Here is a 24,660-nt window from a genome sequence, read left to right on the forward strand (position 1 = left end):
TTTCTTTTTTCTCCTCAATTATTTAAGAATTGTCTATACCCCGAGAGCTGGACGTCATCTGGTTACATGTAACACATATATACAATGAAAAAGAATCCGTATGTGTAACGTATCAAGGAATTGTATATTAAATCTGAGACTAAAATACACAGGAAATGAAGATACATATTATCGAGCCCATGCCCGATATATTGTTTATAATTTGGCTAGTACTAGTTTATGTTTTACATTGTTACAAATAAAATCTCGAAACTTAAGTTAAATCGGGTTGAACATGAATTTGACAGTTAGTGCCCCCTTTAATACACACGTTACAGTAGTCTTAAATTTAAATATTATACAATTCCTTCAACATATTCAAACACTTTATGTCGGTACTAAAAAAAGTAAAAATACAGTTATACTTAAGCAGGTGTGGTGACAACCCTCCTCGGTGCAAATGACTTCTTAATGAATGGTACGGTATCGGCTGCATATTATTAAACAGTGATGATAGAATTTTAATGCTGACTTACTTTAATTTGCGGATATTGTGCTAGATTCATGCGGCCATATCAACTTAAAAGAATATTTTAACATTTTTTAAAAAGTTAATGTTAATTCAATATTAACTTGTGTATTCTATTCGTCTTTGGTTTTTGTAAGTTTTTTTTCATGACCTTAGTTTCAATATTATAAATGATATTTTTTTAAGAGAACTGAGGAAAAATATATTGCGCTGTAAATGTTATTCTATATTTTAAATGTTATTCTTTGTTGTATCTATGCTATTTATGATTATGTTCATAATTGAGCTTTCTTTAATAAAATATTTCGTATTTCGTATAAAAACTATGGAACATATGCATGGTAAATGATTTGAGTTTGTTACAAATATATTATATGTTTAACCATTGATTTTCACTGTTAAATTAATCATAACCCTTGAATTTACACAATTTTCAAAATCAAGTAACAAGTCGACCCCACATGTGCCCCAATCAGTTTCATTCATAAAGAAAATGGGCGGAGCCTAAATGTAATCTCGGAAGGTGTACGACACGAGAATTTGACTGTAAACAAATCCACATGTGTATCGGCGCGTAACTGCCGCGTGCCGATAGATGCTTTTGAAAGATGACAGTCGTATAGACACAAAAAATCTGAAATATGATCTTTGTTGGTAAAGTTAATTACACTGAGACGGCTCATAAACATTGAATGCCGGTTAAAAGAAGGATGTATAATTTGTTTTAAAGTTTTGTAAAAGTTGTAGACACTTTGAAAACAAATATGTTTCAAATGAAAGACAAAAACAAAGAAAATAAAAATTCACGGGACCGAGTGAAGAAACACCTTGTATTAACTAAGCGTTTATGGATATTTCTTGTTCTTGGAGCAGTTGTGTCAATTCTTGGATTAATTGTAGGAGGGATTTATTTCAACATTCAGTCGGTCACAACATCATCAGATTTGACAGAAATTTTACCTACTTACATACTTTGTTTATTGGTAAGTTTACCGTTTAAAAAAACTTGCAAATAATTTGTTCATTCATTTTTTTTTTTTATATTTATTTTTATAAAGGGGGGTGTTGTATACGCTGAGGGAGATAGAACGAGCAGTAGACGAGTAGAAGTACATTCACCATTTCCTTTCTCAATTTTATGTATAAAAAGTACATGTATAAACCCAATATACATGTAATTGCATCTACATTGACACAGGTATAAATTCATGCAATTATTTTTTGCAACAGTGAGCAGACTAATTGGTAAATATTTTAAATGGCTTTCAAAGTTCAACTACTTTTTACTTGTTCTTTAAAACATATTTTCAAACATGCAATATGCATTTCATCATATATTAGATTTAAGCGTTTCTTTGTTGCAATTTTCTCCGACCCCTTTTGTCCAAAATTCTGATGACCAAAGCACTGACCTTTTTGATTAACTTTTCAGTTTACATGGATCAATGATTTTGTAAGAATACCTGTCTGTCATTAATTACTGTACCTGTCAGGTAATCTTGTTATCTCTGAGTTAATTACATCTGTAATTGTCAGGTTAAATCACTTTAGTGTATATGTTTCCATTGGCTTCTTGTAAAGAATTGACATTTAAACTTAAACCAGATTTTAAAGATTTGATATTGTTTGTTGACATTTCCTCTTTTTACTTTATGAAAGTCTGTTTTATCCATTGGTATCTTGTAAAGAATTGAGATTTAAACTTAAACCAGATTTAATAGATTTGATATTGTTTGTTGATATTTCCTTGTTTTATTTTATAAACACTAAAAGTCTGTTTGTTTTGTTTTGTAAACAATTGAAAGTTTATTTATATATACAAAGAATAGTTTATTATTACTGATAGATTTCTACAGTATACATGGTACATGGTATAATAATGCAGTTTTACATAAAAGATTCTTTATGGAATAGTTGACTCATTTATGTACACATATGTTTATGTAGAATAGAATCGAATCGAATAGAACCGAACATACTCTGTATTGTTCATTTATTATATATAATGACTGAATAAATAGCCAACGATAAATCTTACGGGGCGATGGATCATATAAATATGATACAGTACACTACAAAATATAATATATAACCAGTCTAAAAGGGAACATCACCAAAAAAATAACAATAAAATGAACAAATGTACGTAACTATAAGTATTTCGAATAACAGATATCCTTCTTCAGTATGACCACAATTTAAAATGAATCATGACGATGATGATGTCAATCTATATTTTAAGAAGAAGATATAAATATATAAAAATATATATAAAGAAGAAGATATAAATATATATAAAAAAAATAGTGCAGTGGTCATCAGGAAACAGTTTGCCAAATTAGCCATGTGAGCTGCAAAAATATAAAATAAAATCACAATATCAATTTCCTCATGAGCCAGACTTCTTAAATTTGAGATTGATTTATTTAAATTCCTGCACATATTAAATTTAAGAGGAATTTGCATAATAATACCACCACCTGTCAATTTGTCCCAGGTAAATGTATGTTTCATTCAGGTATGACAGATTTATGTGTGTCAGTCAGACTCTAAAAGTCTGCTTGTTTTTCTCAAGAAATAGTATACTTTATTGATAGTCTTAAATATACAGTATAATATTTAGAGCTCTCTTATCTATATAATATAACATGAGTACTTAGCACTCTTATGATATGTTTTTTAAGATGTATATCTTTAGAATATGATGTAACCAGGTAATTGTATGTTTAAGGGTGTCAAGATTAAGGTAACGAGGACATAACTTTGGGAAAAAGAGGAATGGTATTTAACCCCACTTCAGTACACTCAAGAAATTTTCATTAGGGACAAGGGGTTTCTCTCTGACCATGCTGACTGTTTAAGAAGGGACCAGCTCCAGTCACTGTTCAGTGATTCCTTTATATAGTCAACCATTTTTTTCGACAAAAAAGAGAGGGGGTGGAGGTGCTCCCTGTGCCCACTATATCTGCCTCTCAGCTTTGATGTACATGTATCAATGGCAGACAGTTTGTATTGATGGTGAAAGTCTGAGTACCCAGGAAAAGATCCAAAGACCTTCAACAGGAAAAAGATATTAACAACCCAATATACATGTTTATGCCCCACCTACAATAGTAGAGGGGCATTATGTTTTCTTGTGTGTGCCTCCATTCGTCCGTCTGTCCGGTTAAAGTTTTTGGTCGAGGTAGTTTTTGATGATGCTGAAGTCCAATCAACTTCAAACTTATTTCACATGTTCCCCATGATATGATCTTTCTATTGCCAAATTATAGTTTTGCCCCCAATTTCATGGTCCACTGAACATAGAAAATGATAGTGCAAAGTTCAGGTTAAAGTTTTTGGTCAAGGTAGTTTTTGATGAAGTTAAAGTTACATCAACTTGAAACTTAGTACACATGTTCCCTATGATATGATCTTTCTAATTTTGATTCCAAATTAAAGTTTTGACCCCAATTTCACGGTCCACTGAACATAGAAAATGATAGTGGGAGTGGGGCATAAGTGTACTATGGACACATTCTTGTTTAAGTCATGTACTCATGTACTGTATACATGGTATAGGGCCTGAAAAAAAATAATTAAAGAGAATGAAAGGACATCGAATTTCTGTTTAGAAAAAGAGTATGATATATTTTTTATGCAATTGGTTTAAATAAAATAATAAAGTTAGAAAATTATGGTACAATTTGTACCTTTAACATGTTTAAATTCTTTAAACTGTAAAATAATGTAGTACAAAAATGTACAGTAGCAATATTTATATGATTTAAAAAAAAAGAAAAAGAAAAAAAAAACTTTAGAAAAACAATAAGGTCTTTCCTCACATAGGGGAAAGACCTTAATTATAATTTGTACACTCAGTTAAATTCTTTAAACTGTAAAATTATGTAGCACAGTACAAAAATGTACAGTAGCAGTATTTATATGATTAAAATATAAATAGTACAATCAATTAGACTACAATGAACTGAAATGTTTTTTTTAATTTTACCATTTGAAGTTTATATTTGTATTGTTTTGATATATTTCTCAGCCTCTCCATTACACCAGGGTCATTAACAATGATATTTATAATCTATTATCAGTATTGATATATAAATAGATTAAATAACTCCCATTAGCTGTTTAAAGATCATTTAACACAAACTTTATTGTTTTTTTAAACCTATAAATCTATATCCCTTACACAAGTTAAACAGAATTAATAAATATTTCCTTTGTATAAAGCCTTCCTTACTAATAAATTGTTTTTACATACTACCACTCCAAAGATCTAATAAATCTGGCTTGTTTTAAAATCGTGGGAAAATTTCTCATTTTGTCACAGTGATTTAGAAAGCATGTGAAAGTATGCATTTACTGTAAAAACTTGATTAACTAAATAGTGTGGGTGGTTAAGTGGTTGCTGTGATGATGATCAAGAGCAAATTGGTATTAAACTTGATTCTGCAATGTTTGTCCCCTCCCAGAGCAGAAAGGTGGGACATAGAAAAACTGCGCGAAAGCTGTTCTGGCTTTTATCTGTCTGTCCGAGCATTCGTCCCTCCAGTCTTGTTAAAAGAGGGTTTGGATGGGGTTAAATGATTAAAGAATAATGCCCTTAAAATATGAAGATTAGAGAATAGCGGGCAAAAAAAATTAAGATTAGAGAAAAATGGGGCAAATTTTTTGAAGATTAGAGAAAAAGGGGTTAATTTTTTAATGATTAGAGAAAAAAGGGGTGAAAATTAAATGTTTACAGAATAACAGACAAAAGAATTGTTGCCCATTGGAAACAATAATTATTAATGGAAAATTGCATTGTTAGCACTGTTGAACAATTCTTGTTATTTTTCTACATGTATGAAACTTTTATTATTCATATAAAAAAGAAGATGTGGTATGATTGCTAATGAGACAACTATCCACAAAAGACCAAAATGACACAGACACTAACAACTATAGGTCACCGTACGGCCTTCAACAATGAGCAAAGCCTGTGTTGTATAGTCAGCTATAAAAGGCCCCAATAAGATAGATGTAAGTAAGTTTATAACATCAATCATGTCTCAAACCAATTTGAAAATCTGACAGTGTCAATGATTATTCATAAAAGAGTTATTTCCCTTGGAAATATTGATTTACATGGAAAATAGCATTGTAAGCGCTCTCATGTGTACAAATTTATGCAGAATTTTATGAAACTTATATCAAAGGTTTTATAATAGCAATGTCTTTGAGTGGACACTTTAAAAAATAAGTGTTGTTGGCCTTTGTTTTAAAGAAGAAGAAAAAGGTGTTTTTTTATAATTATTGCTCTTGTACCTTCGATAGATGAAATATGTGCAATTCTGGGGACCTTATTTTCAATATTTTATTGAAAAATTGGCTGTAAATTTACCTACATGTATATTACATTATTTTTTTAAGAAGGGGGATGCACCCTTCATTTAAAGTTTGCACCTGTCTACTCTTGAATATGCCACTGATTTGTTCATCTTAAATTTCATCAGGAAACTGGTTTATAAGTGGCCATCAATTGAATGCCTAGAATAATTTAGAAAAAAACATAAAGCTTAAAAAGTATTTACTTATGTACAGCTATGCCTGGAGTTTGATTTTACAGTAGTAAAGTTTTAACATAAACCAGATGTTACCATTGACAGGTGCTAGGTCTTGAGTCATCATGTTACTTTTTATTACAACTTCAGGAGAATGTAATTTTATCTCTATTTTATCCTCTGTATTATGACAAAGTACATGCTTGCTAATGATAGGATCAGCATCTGATGTCCTTTGACCAGGGTAAAGGGATAAATATATGAAAATGAAATTGAGGTGAAATTTACATTTGATTTGTTTATCATGGTTTATGTTTTTTTATCATATTTATATTTGGATGGAGGTGACAGATCTGTTTTTATTGCAAATGAAAACAAATGGGTTAAAATTTGCAGGGGTTCAATTTAGTAGGGCCTGAGGACTGTGGCCTGTTAAGGAACTTAAAGTAGACTTCACGCATAACCACAAGTACTTAAAGTAGTCTTCACGCATAACCACAAGTCCTACGGCATAGGCTTGTTAAATTGCTTTCTTGCTTGCAAAATTCTTCTCTTCAAGCCAACAGAATCCATCTAGAACTTTCTAAAAATTGAGCTTCTGGCGTGGGGACTCAAATGTTAAGAGTAAAGAAAAATCAGTAATTGATCATGTTGATTTAGGGATATAGGGCAGGCGGGTGGACAGGTGGCTCCCAAACAGTGTCTGTTCATTTGAACAGGAAAACACTTTGATGAAATATTTTCAAATTTCTTAATGAATATATCTGAATAAGACTAACAAAGTTACCACAAGGGGTTGTGATGATATTTAAAATGATTGGATTTTACACAAAAAAAATTACCAGTTAAAAAACTTTTAAACCTGAATCAGTGACATTAAAAACACTTTTTAAATCTGAATCACTGATAATAGTCCTATAATTATTATAAGTTATATTGCAGACAAAAGAGCAGTAAAGGAGATCAGAAAAAGTTAATTGGACCTTAAAAATTATTACAAAAAAATGTACTTACATGTACATGTATAAGATATATATGGTAAATTAGGCCAATTAAAATTAATTGATAGATTTTCATCCCCGCCCGCCCCTCTGAAATCGTCCCGCCCCGATTTTTTTTATTTTTAAAAATTTACGATTTCATCTCCGTTTCCGGTAACCGTCAAAAATTTTGTTTCCTTTCAGACTTCCTGTTTCAATTTTCGGTTTTCGTATTACTTCGAGTAATTAAAAAAGATTCTGCAGCTCTACGATGACAAAATCGTCTACCGAAAATAGAGATTGATTTTAAGAAGGGCATGAAATAATCGGGTTACAAGTTATACGCTGTGTCCAAGATGGCAAATCGCGGTATGACACAACTTTCTGTGATTAAGAAAACCGTGGATTTTTTTATTGATAAAATTACTTTGTGGCAGGAATTGTGGATTATGAATTATACCCAAAGAGCTCGAATCTTGGAACACATTCGTACAAAACCATAACTGTATAATTAAAATGACGCAAGCTCGAACTTGTTAGATTTATGACCGTACAATTGAGTTCAAAAAGTCGGCAAACATACACTTAGATTTACCCATGGCTTTTTTAATGACAAACAGCACAAACACCTTCTGTCCCAATACCCTTAAGGTGGTACCCAACACTTTCACCAAAATTAATTTGGCTCGTTTAATTTTCATAAAATTTGCACTTTAACAAAAATATAAAAATTTTAAAAAATTTGAACAAATCGTTTAGTCAGAAAAATTACACTGGTTATATAGCAATTTGATAAACGCCAATTTTGATCATTGAGAAGCTTAATATTGCTTTTACAACACAACGTAATTAAAACGTTTAGCTGACTTTACAGAGTTATCTCCCTGTAGTGTTAGGTACCACCTTAATAGAGCCATAAAACATCTTCTCTTTTTTGGTTAAGTTCATGTTTTACATATTAATCATACAAGCACCAACCCTTTCGTTTTCAAAACAGTTTCATTTTATTCTGAACTCGTAATTCTTTAGTTGCATATTTGTTTCATTTTATGGAGACAAAAAAATGGTCGCTTAAAGAGACACTAAATTTGGTGAAGATAGTCTAACTGAGGGGAGCATTCTTCTTTTATGTTTTTGCTGTTTAGGCTTCTAAAGCAGCTATTACATGTAGAACAGTGGTTGCCCTTTGAGATTTTTATTCATGTTAAGATTTGAAATATTATGTACCGTTCCTTATATGTATATACATAATATAAACTTATTATTACTTTTGCATATTTGAAGAACACGTCACAAGAGAGTTTCATAAGAAATAAAAATTAAAAATAAAATCCTCCCACCCGCCCCATTTTTTTAAAAAATTTGGATGAAAATCTACTTATTAATTTTAGTTGGCCTTATGCAAACTATCTATATATATATATTTGTCACAAGCATGATCTATCTTCAATCTTGTTAATCATGTGCATGTTTGAAAGTTATATTTATATATTAATCTAGATCATTTTTAAAAGTGAAAAACCCAAAATCATTAATTGTTTTAAATGCATGTATTGATGGGGGAGTTTGTAGTGGTTCTATGAGGTATTTTATAAAGGAGTAGATTCAGTAAGACCCCTTTTAAAAATGGCCCCAAAATATAGCAGTCTTACAAAAGTATGAAAATGTAATCTTTTAGCTATTTACTGGAAAGTAGAATGTTTCTGCTACATAAATATGGGCTGTTTTTGAAAATACAAAGCCCATATATATCGGTTACTAGCATCATTAAGTCATGCTAAATTACTGAAATCTTCACAATTTGAGCATTTTAGTTAAATTTTCAACGGTTTCCATCTAAAATGAAAGTGGCCGCATTCGTGTTCATTCATAATATTTAAATGTAAGTTGTATTTGATGATAAAACATTATACATATATAAAGGTTGAGGATGAACACGGATGTGGCCGCTTTCATTTTTGCCAAAAACTATCTGGAAAGTGACGTTTTTTTGGCATATTTGATAGATTTTTCATATTTTAGCTGGAATCGGAGCGTTTTTAATGACTCAATCAGTTAAAATCTTTTACATAAACTGATTGAATCATTTTAAATAGACATTTAAGTGTTTAAAAAGAGTCCAAAATCTTTTGTTCAATGAACATTAAATTTGAGGCCAAATTCGGCCCTTACATGCCTTACCGGACCTACTCCTTTATACATAATGTATACAGGGGCGGATCCAGCCATTTTAAAAAGGGGGGGTTCCTTACCCAGGACAAAGGGGGGGGGGGGTTCCAATTACATGTCCCCATTCAAATGCATTGATTGTCCAAAAAAAGGGGGGGTTCCAACCCCCGGAACCCCCCCTCTGGATCCGCGCCTGGTATATATATATTTGAAAATGTTAAAATTTTAGCTGAGCTTATTCCAAAAACATCCATATGATGTGTATAAACTAGGAATAAATTGGATCCCATGTTTGTGTCTTAAAATGCCTGCATTAAATTTGTATTTGCACAATTTTAGCAAGTACTAAAATTTGTGTTTGCCTTATCATGTTATTTAAGTTCAATTATAAAAGAAATCCATTTTTTTTAGTTAACCGATTTTAAACAATTTTCACCTTTCAGTGTTAAAACTTTTCCTGAAAGCCTGATCGATTTTTGTTCTTTAATGATCATTTTTAAAGATGCTTTGTGATAAAAATTGGAAAATTTGTAAAGAAAAATTTACAGTTTGAATCAAATTATCTAGAAATAAATTTAAGGGAAACATCTTTGTGTGAGCTTAACAACAGTTACAAGATAAAAGTTCAACCTTTAAAATTATCACAATGAGCTATTTCCCTAATTTATACTTTATAAGGGATTCTATAGAAATCTGTATTGTGATAGAATGTTTGATTCATTGAGAATAAAGAATACCTTTACACTTTGAATTAAAGAGCAATTTCCCCTACACCCAATAGTCTGGAGTAATTTGATTTGTATAGTCTGTTTCAGATAACTTGGTGATTTTAAAAAGAACGGAAGTTAAACTTTAAGGGGGGTGGGGGTATCCAAGAATTTCAAACTGACTTCATTCTAGAAATCATTGAAAGAAACAAAGTTGAATATTTTTGGGGATTGTTTGATGTTAAAAAATAATATACTGTGAATTCATTATTATTCTAAAATGGATACCAATTTTCGTAGGTTTGTTGGGTACAGATGAACCACGAATTCAAATGTTCAAAGAATAGCATATTTTTGATAGACTTTATGTAAATTTTCGATTGGCAAAACCACGAAATCAAATATCCACGAATATATGCAAGTTTTCAGCATTCCACGAAAATAAATGAGTCCACAGTATGACAGTATAGAAGGTTAGAAATTTGAGATTTTGGTATTTTTTGCAAACAAAGGGAGTCTGGATGAGGAGACATACAAAATGTATACCCTCTAGACTCTGCGCCTTATACTGGAGCCTCCAATGTAACTAAAAGAGATTAAAAAGAGGAAAAGTTGAAATCTTAAAAAACTAGTTCAACCTTCCAAAAATGTGCAAAACCCATACTAATTAGAATGATATAGATGGATCCTGACTTGAGACTGGCAGATACAGAATATGGTGGCAGTGGTTAAAGATGATTGCAACATTTTCATATACCCATCGGCATCCAAATTAAGAAACAAGGGCTAGTATATGGAGTTATGTCCCTTTGATGAATATCAATTTATCATAATACCTAATGTTAAATCATCTGTGTAAATAAACATATAGAGGGGGTGGGGGGGGGGAAATGTTTTCAGATTTGCATTTAAATGTTTGAATTAATATGGTATAAATCTGATAAATTTCAATCCTAAATTGTATGAATAATTTTGATATTTTCATCAGAAATACATTAAATTTTGTATAACAGACTATAACATGTATTAACTTTCCATCCACTTTTGGATGAAATACAGCTAAACAATGTATCCACGCGAGGAGCATCAGTTCGTCAAACCAACCAAGCGTTTAAACGTACCTCAGGCAACATGTTCGAGTACAATAAATTTAAAACCTGTTAAGTGTTATTAAGCCCTTTAATAGCTGTGTTAATGACTTTTTAAAATTTATAAATATTGGTGAATTTAGAGAAACTTTTAAGTTTTGTGGTTAAAATTTCTTTAGTTTGAAACATAAACAATGTTCTATAATCATTATAATTTGTATGTTATTCAAGCTTAAAGGTATTCAAATTACTGAAGTGAAATGAATTTATTTTGACCTCTCTTAGTTGATAGTAAATGGGGAACATCTGTCGTGTTTTAGCTTTCTTTGTGATGTGTGTGTTTTCCTCAAATATTTCACATAACTCTGGAATCCTGTTTTTTTTTTAGTTTTTGTATAATTTGTTTAGTTAAACCAGAATACATGTTTTTTCATTTGAGCTTAGTTTTCATACATGTATCATATGTCACATTTATTTTTCAATAAAGAGTTTTAGACATTTTAATTCACTATAATTAAATGTAATGCCGCAATTATTTTTCTCTCTATGAAAAAAGAATACCATTTTGTTTTTTTTATTTTTAAATCTTTCTTCACAGATAGTCCAGTCATGTCAGTTGTCATGGCTGTATATATATTTAATAGAAAATATGTTGTACATAGAAAAATATTTCAATTAGAAAATATGTTTTATTAACATTTTTGGTTAAGCACCACACAAGTTTAGAACATATATATATCCTCCATTTCACTGAACTAGTAAACATGGTATACATTATTGCTTAGGGGCCAGCTAAAGCCTGTGACTGGGTTCAGAATTTTCTTGTTGTGTTGAAGACCTATTGCTGGCCTTGGGCTGTTTTCTTCTCTTTTGTCAGGTTGTTGTCTCTTTGACACATTTCTACTTTACCTTAAATGTTAAACAAAAATCAAGGTATTATACCTAACTTCCTATACATACTCTTGAAATCTTTCCTTCTGCCAGGAGGCAGGAAATAAGTTTACATTTTTTGGCCTTAAGTAATTATATTTTGATGATGTTTTGTGAAGTCTGACAGAAGTTCATCATCTCTCAAGGACGCCCAGACAAGACAGAGATAAAACACCAAGTGGTTCCCCTTCTTCAAGTCATCTGAAGTGGTTTCTCACAGTTTCTCAAAGCTTAGGAAGAACATTATTCTTAATAAAAGAGAACGTCAGTTTTTTATGAAGTCATTGGGATGAAAATGATGGGAAAATTATTATCTTAACAAGTAGCTAAAATATGATTGAGTAATTAGAAGGATATAATGTAGCTTACAAAAACATGTAAATCAAAAATGAAATATATTTGTTGTTTGACTTTTTATTACAAAAGTTTAAAAATGGAGCTTTGGAATATATTGAGTCACAGCACTTAAGAAGATGCTAATTATCAAGGCAGCATTATGTTGTGAGGGAATTTTGCAGTAGAGCTGTTAAATGCATATGAGTCTGTCCACTTTAGAGAATGTAAATGGAGCATAAAAAATCCTGTAAAACATATATCAAATAGATCTGTTCTTTTAGTGTTATTTTGAGGGTATTTTGCAGTTAATTGAGCTGTAAGATATTGAGTGTGTCCACTTTAGCATGTTTAGAGGATGTTAATAAAGGATAAAAAAAAACCTTGCAAAACACAAATGAAATAGATTATACAGTGTTGTGACATCTCATCTATTTTTAAATGACTGCAGTTTTTTGCTTATAAAAATTTTGGTGCTTAAACCTTTGGACCACCACTTTTGAAGAACTCTGCTTTTAAACAATTACATAAAAAGGACAATTTTCTTTATCTTAATTTGTCCTTCCAAAATGTCTGTAGAAATTCTACAGCATGTTGGTCGATACTTGTATTCATAATAAATACTAGTTTAATTTCAGTGGCGGATCTAGGGGGGTTCCAGGGGTTGGAACCCCCCTTTTTTGGGGCTGATCAATGCATTTGAATGGAGACATATAGTTTGAACCCCCCTTTGTCCTGTGTTGGGAACCCCCTTTTTTGAAATGGCTGGATCCGCCACTGAATTTCATCGCCATTAGACTTTTTTTTCACGTGGTGTAAAGCAAAATCCATCAATCAATTATTAACAAGTCACTTTTCAGTTTGGTTCTGATTACCAAGTAATATATAATACTTTGTAATATGAATACATGTATATAGATCAATCTGATTCAATCATCTTTCGAAAATAAAATTAGAAATTCAGTCAACAAACTCTTCTTTCAATTTCCACAGCAATAATTTTCAACTAATTTTAAAACAATTTTACAAAGCTATATTTTATACAGAATTGAACCTAATGACTGTCTTTAGTCTAGATTTGATATTACTCATCAATGTAGAATTTGATGCATTAGTTAAAAATAAATTCCAGTGGCAATGCCCCAAAATGTAATGAGAATATAATACTTTCTACTGGTAACAAGTCCACACCCAAAGCCAAGAATAGATGTCTCCGAAAGGGGCTATAATGGGTTATGATGCTGTGAATTTTGATAGTCAAACTTCCATTTAAATATAGACTACTGTAAATTAGAAATAATGTGAGCATTTATTATTGCAATTTTGTCATTTAGACTTATATGCCATTTCAACGAATTTATGGGATATTGAGAGAATCCTGTTTAATTCATATACAAAATTTCAAATTGCTTGTTTAAATTAATGGGATATTAACTCTGTCACATTTTTTCCCAGTTATATAAAAACATCACAATAATTTCTGAATTTACTTCATATAATGTTCCCCTTTGTCTTTGCAGGTTGTAACAACAAGAGTATTAATTTTATGTTCTACAGATTGTAGTCAATGAAGTATTTATGTTGTGTTCTCCTTTCTCTTTGCAGGTTGTTTTAACTGGAGTATTTATTATAACATTATTTTGGAGAAGATATATTATTCAGGTAATGTTTTCACAGAAAATATATTTAAGGGAGATAACTCTTTTTGCACTTCTTGTAATTTTGAACAAAAAATGTGGTAAGCTGAAGAAGAAAGAATCCCATTCCAAAGTGCAGGGTCAAAATTTAGATTTCCATTTTTAGCTCACCTGGCCCGAAGAAGTGAGCTTTCCCATCACTTTGCGTCCGGCGTCGTTAACTTTTACAAAAATCTTCTCCCTCTGAAACTACTGGGCTAAATTAAACCAAACTTGGCCACAATCCTCATGGGGGTATCTAGTTTAAAAAATGTGTCCCGTGACCGGGCCAACCAACCAAGATGGCCGCCATGGCTAAAAATAGAACATAGGGGTAAAATGCAGTTTTTGGCTTATAACTCAAAAACCAAAGCATTTTGAGCAAATCTGACATAGGTAAAATTGTTTATCAGGTCAAGATCTATCTGCTCTGAAATTTTCAGACAAATCGGACAACCTGTTGTTGGGTTGCTGCCCCTGAATTAGTTATTTTATGGAAATTTTGCAGTTTTTGCTTATTATCTTGAATATTATTATAGATAGAGATAAACTGCAAACAGCAATAATGTTCAGTAAAGTAAGATTTACAAATAAGTCAACATGATCGAAATGGTCAATTGACCACTTTAGGAGTTATTGCCCTTTATAGTCATTTTTTAACAATTTTCATAATTTTTTTGTAAATTTTTGTAAATTTTTAGAATATATTTTCCACTGTTATTACTGGGCCAAGTTCATTATAGATAGAGACAATTGTAGCAAGAAGAATGTCCAGTAAAGTATAAGATCTACAAACACATCATAATCACCAAAACACAATTTTGTCATGAATTTATCTGTGTTGTTTAATATGCACATAGACCAAGGTCACTGAGCGACACAGGCTCTTGAGAGCCTCTAGTTTCTTTTTTTTCTGCAATAAATTTTGTCACATTGTAAGAATTATAAATAAGACAAGAAGGCTGCAGTCGGGCATATGATACAACAACAATGTGATTTAAAACATTTACAGACAACAATATAAAATATATTTAATGTTATGGTTGTATTGAAAAGTTTCAGACATTATAATGATGATTTTTCTTTGTTCAATCATTTTACTGAAACATGAAATGTATTATTTTGATGTCAGAAACTCATGAAACTCTAAACAGGAACAATCATGATATTGTGAATGAGTTTATCAAAATCTTTCTATCCTTTGTATCTTTCACTTTAACTTATGATTTATAGCTACTCTGCACAATACATTTATTTCAGCATGAATTTTAAAAGTTATATATTCTAAATCCATCTGTTAAGATTATATCTGTCTTTTTTCATCTTTGATTGACATAAAATGTATTTTTTTTTTAAGCTTGTGGACACTGTATATGCAGAGCAAGGATAATTTGAGCATTGTTGAGCAAGTTCATTCCAATTCTCAAATTTTTTCACTCTAAATTATGATACAGCTAGTTGTGCTACACTAATCTGTACAATAAGACCACAGTAAATCACAGATTTATAAGCTATTGACATTTTATTATGAAATTTACAACAGAGAAAGAGATGTTATTGATATGTTGTTATTTAGTATTGTAAACAAAAGTGACATTTGTTGGGCATGATTTCTGTCAACATTGACAATTTCCCACGGTAAAAAAATTTACTATAGGAGAAAGAAACAAATTAAAAGTTGAAACGATTTCCTTCTCAAGTGCAGTTTGTTGATGTGATTTTTATAAAGACATGAAAGAAAAGAAAATTTTACGTAAAAAATATAATCTTGGAAAGCTGTTTACAAATCACAGAGTTAAACCATCAAATAGATGGAATAACATGCATACTTTGTTCAGCAAACAAAAATTATTATCTGGTTTACTAAGCTGCAATCCACACTATTTTGGTGAGAAAGTTTAGCAAACAAGCAAAAGTATCATACTTGCAGAAAGCCACATAATCTGTTAATTTGGTATGTTCTGGTCCTTTACAACTCTACCCATGTCTCAAAGCTGTAATAGAATAATAAGGGAGCTACCATTTGATTTTTAGGGGGGGGGGGGGGGGGGCTAGGATGAAATTTGAAAAAAATAGGCAGGACAGGAATTTTGAGTAAAATAAAAAGCAGGATGACACACTTGCAAAAAAATAAAGGCAGGATGACAATTTAGGTAAAAAAAGTCAGGATAAACTAAAAAAAAAAAAGGCAGAGCTGAATAGAGTGAAAAATAAAAAGGCAGGACAGATATTACAACTAAAAAAAATGCAGGACAAAATTTGTCATCCTAGCCCCCCCTAAAAATCAAATGGTAGATCCCTAAGGGAGTGACTGAGCAGGGTGTTGGTGTAGGCAATATCATTTATAAGCATTTAATATTTGCCACTGGATGTTTTAACATCTAATCCATCCATTGACTGATCTCTCTAATACCAAGTTATATAAGTTGCGAAAATCACTAAGATATGTTATAAAAGACAAGTCATGTTATGAAGGATATATATCATTATAACTTTTGTATTAAGATACCTTGAAAAATATTGGAAACATTGAATTATATTAAATTCAGTTTTTAGAAATGTCAATTTCTTGTATCATTCATATAATGTTTTTTTATCTTTCAGGTTGTTTCAGTTATAGTTGTTTCCATAGGAACAGGGACTCTCTGTGTTGTTATATCCATACTTACAGGAACACACATACTTAAGCCACTTACCTCCCTTGAGTCATGTGATTACAGTATAACTACCTCAATTTGTTCATGTTTGTCACTTTATAAACGAGACAGTTTAGAATTAGAATATTCCAAAACAGGTGATTATCCCTCTTGTTTATTTTACTATTTTATAGGGCAGTATAAAATGTAAAAAAAGAAGATGTAATATGATTGCCAAAGAAACAACTCTCCACAAGAGATCAAATGACACAGAAATTAACAGCTATAGGTCACTGTATGGCCTTCAACAATGAGAAAAGCCCATACTGCATAGTCAGCTATAAGCTTTCTGAAACAGTTTAAGACAGGGATAACATTATAAAAATAAGGAGATGTGGTATGATTGCTAATGATACAACTATCCACCCTAGTTCAATGAAGGGGATGCAAGCATTTATAAGCAACAATACTGTCTTCGACAATGAGAAATGCTGACACGGTATAAAGTAGGCTATAAATGCCCCAATCATAAAAAATGTAAAACAATTCAACAAGAAAACTAACAGTTTAATTTTAAACTAATTTCTGGTAAATATGCACCAGTTTAAAACTTAAAATGACAAAAATATTTATAATGGAATTGAGCAATTAGGCCACAATTTTTCTAGGAACAGCAAAATTATATCTAATTTCTAAAATACAAAAAACCAAACTTCCATATAAAGCCTATATATTATATTCAACTTTTTAGCTGTTTTCGATTTCAGTATGATACATATAAACAAAGCAGGCTTTATACATGCATGTATCATTCCTAATCTACGATATATGGTTATGTTGAGTTTCAACTGTCTTTTCTAATAAGTTATTTTCAGATAATTTTGACATTAAATTCTAGTTTTTCATTTGTAAAGTATTACTTTTATTTACACAATTTTTACACAATTAAATTACATTTAGAAAACATATCATCAAAACATATCTTAATTACCGGTAATTATTTATAACATGAATAATGTTTATTGAATATAATGCACATTTGTACCCATATGGGTTGAAGGCATACATAAATCAACATAGTAATTTTACAGTTAAATCAAAAATCCGTATTGGTGATAAATTACTTGCCAAAGAGAGATAACTCTAATTGAAATTTTAACTTGCATTGAAAGAAAGTGTAATATGTTCAAAACAAAGGTTACTTAACATATATTTTGGAATGCTTTAGGTAATAACTTTTTTGTTTTGTTCTATTATTTTTATTCTGAAGTTATAATGTTTTCTAGAAACACAGATAAGTCAGTCAAAAACAAATGTAGAAAATAGTATATATTTGTCTTTTTATTACATGTATTATGCATGTGTAAATATATGAGGGTCTGGAAAGGGTTTGCAAAAAAGAAAATAATGGACCAAAAATAAAAAGAAAATTATGGACCAAAAATAAAAAGAAAATTATGGACCAAAAATAAAAAGAAAAACGGGGAAAAAGAATTTACAATAGAAAAAAAAACAAAAAACAATAGACCCTAATGTAAAGAATAGAGAATGATCTCATGGTCAAAAATATAAAGAAAGACAAAATACCTAAAAATTTATGAAATATAGAAATAGAGGACCCTGCATCTAGACTGTCTTATATGAGAGGTTCAGTTTCTAACATTGTAATGTACTTTACATTATGATCATTAAATCTATATATAACTGCATTGAACTGCTGCAGTTGCGGATCCAGAACTTTGCCTAAGGGGGGGCCTGCTCCAGTCATGCTTCAGTGATTCCCTATATGATCAACCAAATTTTTCCCACGAAAGGGGGGGCCCGGGCCCTCCTCCCCCCCCCCCCTGGATCCGCCTATGTGGTGCATACATATTTTGACTAGAATAGTTGTAGTGTTTGAAAGTTGTGATAATGTATGTCCAATTCCTTTGCACATATATTTGTAAGTAAGTTATATCTATTGTCTTCTAGATGACAAAAAGACAGTATTTGTTCCTCAAAATCAAGTTTTCACAAGAATTGTAACAATTCATTGGAATGGAGATAAGTTATTATATACATACGTATAAACTGCTAAGAAAAATATGTTTACACTTTGCCTTTAAGTACATGTTTTGAAACATTTTTGTGTAATTTCAGATAAAACGAGAGTTAATTTTGCGAGGACATCAAGCTGTAAAGCCATACAGGAAGTTTTACCGGCCTTGTTGTATACAGAGATAGGACTATTTTTAGCTGTGTTATGTTTGTGTGCTTTGACAATAGTATTAGCTTATCTTGTACTGAGGACAGAGAGGACTAGACTTAGACTTTTGCAGGTAAGGTCTAATAAAATTATGTTTAAAAGTAGACAGTTGTGGTATTGCCAATGAGAAAAATGTTCAAAAAAGACAAAGATATCAGAATTTAACAGTTTTTCAGTGATATTGTTGGCTTTTTTCAAAACTACCTCTACCCTTTTTTATTGGGGAAATATGCGTCATTTTTATCAAATTGTGGAAATTTATAATAAACTATGAATTTGACTGGAACGTCAATTTGCAGACCTCCTTTCAAGAGATAAACCCTCATTTGAAATAAGACCCCTTATTGTCAGTGATGATACACAAATAGACCCTAAAGTTTGCACATATAGTCCTTTTAGGCAGGAAAAATGTGCAAATGAGTGTTTTTCAGTTTTTATTCATGTATAATTACTACTGAGACTGCTCTGTTTGGGAAAAAAGTTTTTTTTGGGGGGAATAATTTTAAGCCATTTTTTTTTCAAAACCTTTACCGCATAGGCAGCTTTTAAAGCCCTGGAAATAACAAATGTAAATCAATTCAAATGTTTGAAATAATGGCCTGATTTATGTACAAAATAATGAATGAAAAACAAATATGATGTACAACAATAAGGGACAACCAATTAATTACAATCTCCTGACTTGGGAGTGGCACATATGGAATGTGGGGGGTTAAACATGTAAGATGCCAAGCTGCCCCCCTCACCAGTCACAGTGTGTGTAACAGTAAAACATTTCACAAACTATATAAATTAGGTGAAAGTGCTTAAAGGCTTTTAAGCATCAGATTCATATAAAGATTGCCTCTATTTACCTTATTTGTGTTACTACTGTATAAATAATGCCCTTTGAACCTAAATGCAAATCTCTTATGCCAATTTTCTAAGCCTGATATTAACAGTTGTACCAATTTAGACAAAATTCAGAAAATGTCTATCGATATGTGCTATAGGTTGCATACCAAGAGAACATGCATTCTGCAGAAATCATGAATCCGTCCAATGAACTGTATATAAAGTTAAAACCATATATATTGAACATTTGTGATATGAGCTGTTTGTATATATGTGAGAAGGTAGAGGTAGGGGTGTCCCTTTTATTTTTATTGTATAAAGCTCACAAATTGTCCACTACGAAACGAAGTCATTAAAATTTGCCAATAAACAGTTTTATAAAATCAATGTAATTTTTGTTTGCAAGAGTTATAAACATTAGGGTATTACAAAAGAAGTGATGCTTTTATAACGGCAATTAAATTGTTGGTAAGAAAAATTGAGCACATCAAATGGACCAGAGTGATACCGTATTTTTGATAATGTCCCATTTAAAATTGCAAAAAATATGTGTGTTTAAAAGAAGTTTCATAGGGGACAAAAGTCCCCTACGAAACAGTACACAAATTATGAAAATAATATCATTTTAAAGAATATTTAAGATTGCACTTTTTGTTTACAAACTGAAACAGGTCTATTATAGAGGTATTCAAAATAACTCTTGAAATTAAATTTTAGACAAGTTGATTTTCCATTTTTTTTAGGTCTGAAATGTACGCTTTTATTGAAAAACGCCCATATATAGAAGAAGAACAAGTGTAACTTTTATACACAGGTTTGACTGTAATTAAGATAATCATTGTGAAGTTAATGTTTATATATTATCTTTGCAGGAGGAAACATATGATGAAATATTTACAGTAAGTGGAAGTTCTTCAGTATCAGATAGTGATGATGACAATTTAGGTAACCAGACTGCAGTGAATGATCTACACTCCGTGATTGGTCAAAATTCTGAACCAATCAGTAGCTTCCCAATTAGTATTTTGAAATCTACAGATAGACAAAATTCATTGGATAGTTCAAGATCACATGGGAAATCAGTTGATAGAGAGAGGTCTAATGAACTATTATTAAGAAATTTGAATCTTCCTGGGGTCAGGAGATCAAGGTCGTGTGATTCATTGGATGACATTGATAAAACAAGAAACCTTGATAATAATTTAAAACAACAGAAGGGTCAAGGAAAACTGAAGGAACATAGGAAAAAGGGCAGAAGGGCTGTAACTCTTAATAATTTAGATACAAAACAGTTGATGCTTATTTTAGATTTGCATAAAAAGTATGCTGAAGAAACTGAAATATTGAAATCTCAGGGAAATTTAAATAAAGAGGAGAAACCAAAGTTTGACAATAGAAGAGCTTTGACTCCCCAGCCGTATGTTAAACAAAATACAATACCCAAAATTATACGATCTCATACACCTCAACCATATCAAATAAATCACAGTAACAGTTTTAAGAAAAACCAAGGAGAAAAAAAATTCAAAGAGGAAATAAAAGAATTATTTTTACAACAAAGTGAAAGGTTAAAGGCTGACCTTGAAAAGGTCAAGAATAAAGATCCTGTCAAAAGTGGCTCGAAGTCAGTTCCAAGTCACAAACAGACAATAGATGTTAATTCTAATTCATTATTTGATCCTGTGTATGGAGTAAATATGAATAAACAACAAAGGTCACGACCTTCTGTACAAAGTCATTTTCTTCCAACGGAGCCTATCCGAAGACAAAATGCGGACAAGTTCATGTTACCTCCAGAACCACTTACACGTCAGTCAAGTCATGGAGATACTTTACCTCCAAAACCTCTTCAACGAGATGGATCAGCATTTTATGTTGTTGGAAGTCAGTTGGATCTCAGTCAAAATGCAAAGGGCCTGAAAACTCCCGGTGAAATCCGATGTGAAAAAGCAATTCAGGAAAATTTTAAACTGTGCAAAAAATCTGATGAAAATCCATATGCAACACCAAGAAAAGACTTGGGCTATCAAAAACAATATAGTGAGATGTCTAATAACAGACCATCTCAAGAAGAACTTGCTAATTGGAAAGGTCACAGTTCACCAGAAATACTCCCACCATATCCACATCCTCCATCATATTCTGATTTTGTATCTATATCCCAGGACAGTTCGTCAGTCCGCACAGATTCTCAAAGTGATACATGCACTTACGAAACAATGGATCATGGCAAAAGTGAAAGTAGTGATGTTCCGAATGAAAGTCGAGACAGACTTTTAACAGGATCTAGTGACGATGATGTGTTTGTTTCAGAAAGTCAGAAACCTCTTTATAATCAGACTGCTAAAAAAAGGAACATGCCAAAAATGGGAGTTTCAGCAGAGTTAAGGTTACAGCCAAGGACAAATTATCAATCTCCATTTCATCATTTAAATCATAATCATGTTTATGATTCATCTAATCCATATCATTCACCATCATCAGTCATGAAACCCAATTGTGTTCAAGTAGGTAATGTATATCATACATCAGCAAACATTTATCATACACCTCAGGAAATGCCATATCGTGTTCCAAGAACTCCTGTACAAAATTATCACAGATTTCCGGAATCCCCGTACGTTCAGCCAAATCCAGGAAATTTCCATTATTATGAGGAAATTGATAACATTGAGACAAGCTTTATGTACTCAGAAGACATGTTACCTTCTAATAGTAGCACAAGTAGTCAAGCAGCTTTGTTTCCTAGCAACAATCTGACCAATAAGGAGAAAGGATTAAAACCATATAGACCAATCACAACAGTCGATGCTAATGGTGAAGCATTGGAAACAATGATATAGATGTATTTTATGTGAGATTATATTTTATTTTTATGACCCCCTCACCTTTGCTACCTCGAGCAAGGGCTATATGAGTTTACAATAGACTATTTATCATGCTGTTATGCTCATTGTCACACATTGTCACTCATTTATCGAAATATCATTTATATTAAACCTGTAAAAGCTCCTCTTTATTTAAGAATTAAATGCTTATTTTTGTAACTTTATTGGGGTGAAAAAGCGTTGATCGAAGTACATTTTGTATGAAGCACGGAAGTGCTTCATTCTAAAAATGTATGCACGGTCAACGCTTTTACAACCCTCTGAAGTTACAAAAAGAAGCATTCAATACTTATAATTACATTTTTTAGCTAAGATCATGAAAACACGAATTTTATAATTTTTTTATTTAATTCACCTGTGCACTTTATTGTTGGACCGGACCATGTGTTAAAATGAAAGAAAAGTTTGATTGAGTAATGCAATTGCTTAAGGAATATCATGTGATATGCAGTTAGCCAATCAGAATAAAATATTATAATGAAACATACATCTAACATCTAATGTAATTATTAGACAATGCAACCAACATGACAAGCATTAGTTTTACACTTTACTATATAGGTTAACCTTTACATCAGTGTACAACTGTTTGATATTCTGAGGAAGGGGATTTTTTGCAGATTTACGATTTGTTTTAACTGTTGCTAGTGCTACGCATGCTCAGATGTTTTCCACATCTTGCAAAACATAAATCTATTTTCACTTTACTACGCAGTTCTTTCTTTTTTTTTTCTTTTTAAAATGCCCCCTGTGTTTCCCCCTCCCCTCCCTAGAATATCTTATGGTTGTACTCAAAACCCAGGTTATGTCATGTTTCTCTGTTTATTTGACAAAAAAAAAACACATGTCTCGAATTATACAAAAGTCAAGAGTGTTGCAAATTGTTTTTTTTATTTTAATTAAACTTTTTTTAATGCTCTCATTGAGAGAAGTTTTGATATCAGAATGTAATCACCTTCAATTAGGCATACAAATGAAGCATGACTATGATCAATGTGTTTCTCAGTAAATCACTCAATACATTGTACCAGTAAGAGGGATTTTTCCCTGATTCATTTTGTTTTTTCTGTCTTGACTTACTCACTGTAAGTCTTTTGACCCTTTTTTAAAAAAATACTTTAATAATTATACCTTTTATATCTTTTCTTGGTGGCATTTGTATTACACATGTATTAAGGAAACATGCTTTTTTATCATGTTCATTAATATTTGTATACATACATTTTGTATTTCTTGTTAATTCTCAAAAATATATGATTTTACCTAATTTTAATACTCGCCAGTCTGCGAAAGATTGATGCTAAAATATAAATCATGTTAATTATGTTTATGTAGTAATTATATACATATAATGTATTTCAGGTGTTTATTTCACATATCAAAATATAGGATATATATTGTCGCGTTTTTATTCCATTTTAATAGCGCAAAACACACCATGAGTGTACATATATTTAAGTGTCTTCTAAATACACGCTAAAACTGATATTTAGCATAAAAAAGTAGAGATATCAGGAGTCAACCTACATGTATATTGAAACGGTGAAATTGCATAGGAAAAATCTTCAATCCTCTCAATGTCTTGGTTGAACATGTTTCAAGATTAATTAATAGATTGATCAGGCTCGTAGCCAGGAATTTCCAAGGAGGGGTTCGTTGGACTCATGAACTCGACTTTAACAGTTACAATTTGAACAAAAGGTTGACTTTAACAGTGCTTTTTTTATTTCAAGGGGGGTTCAGCCTAACCCCCCTCCTGGCTACGGGTATGTTGATATAATCTGGACACTTACCATGCTTAGATATCTTGTTGTAATCATCATGATGATGATGATGTCATATATATACTATTGAAAGGAATAAGTTTGGTAAAAGTCATATTTGGCCCCATGTTTTCAATGGCATGAATGGTCAACCAAGATAAAATATTTTCAGGTTGAAAAAAGACATTTATGATTCTAAGTAAAATAGACCTATTTTTGACAAGCTATTTATATAAATTGTTCACATTCACATCCCAAGAAGGTCAACTAGTGGAGGGTATTTATGAAAGTTGACCAAATGATACGAAGTTTTACCAGATTTAGACCTCCAATCAAACTCCTTTATACTTGATCTAAAATGCC

At 31.3% G+C, this 24,660-nt stretch overlaps 1 protein-coding gene across 1 annotated transcript; it reads left to right on the forward strand.

Annotated features, from left to right (window-relative positions):
- Positions 1-1,065: 1,065 nt before the first annotated feature.
- LOC143052444 (uncharacterized) lies at positions 1,066-22,691 on the forward strand. Its single transcript, XM_076225478.1, has 5 exons — positions 1,066-1,491; positions 13,861-13,917; positions 16,536-16,725; positions 18,707-18,885; positions 20,519-22,691. The coding sequence occupies exons 1-5, from the start codon at positions 1,273-1,275 to the stop codon at positions 22,487-22,489; spliced, it is 2,616 nt and encodes an 871-aa protein (XP_076081593.1). The 5' UTR covers positions 1,066-1,272; the 3' UTR covers positions 22,490-22,691.
- Positions 22,692-24,660: the final 1,969 nt, after the last annotated feature.

The sequence above is a fragment of the Mytilus galloprovincialis genome, chromosome 11 (genome assembly GCF_965363235.1).
Source record: "Mytilus galloprovincialis chromosome 11, xbMytGall1.hap1.1, whole genome shotgun sequence".
In the NCBI taxonomy this organism is placed as follows: Eukaryota; Metazoa; Mollusca; class Bivalvia; order Mytilida; family Mytilidae; genus Mytilus; species Mytilus galloprovincialis.

Coding starts and splice junctions, on each gene's coding strand:
- LOC143052444 (XM_076225478.1), top strand. CDS start 1,273: ATGTTTCAAATGAAAGACAAAAACAAAGAAAATAAAAATTCACGGGAC. Junction 13,918..16,535: donor GGAGAAGATATATTATTCAG/GTAATGTTTTCA, acceptor TTTATCTTTCAG/GTTGTTTCAGTTATAGTTGT. Junction 16,726..18,706: donor ATTAGAATATTCCAAAACAG/GTGATTATCCCT, acceptor GTGTAATTTCAG/ATAAAACGAGAGTTAATTTT.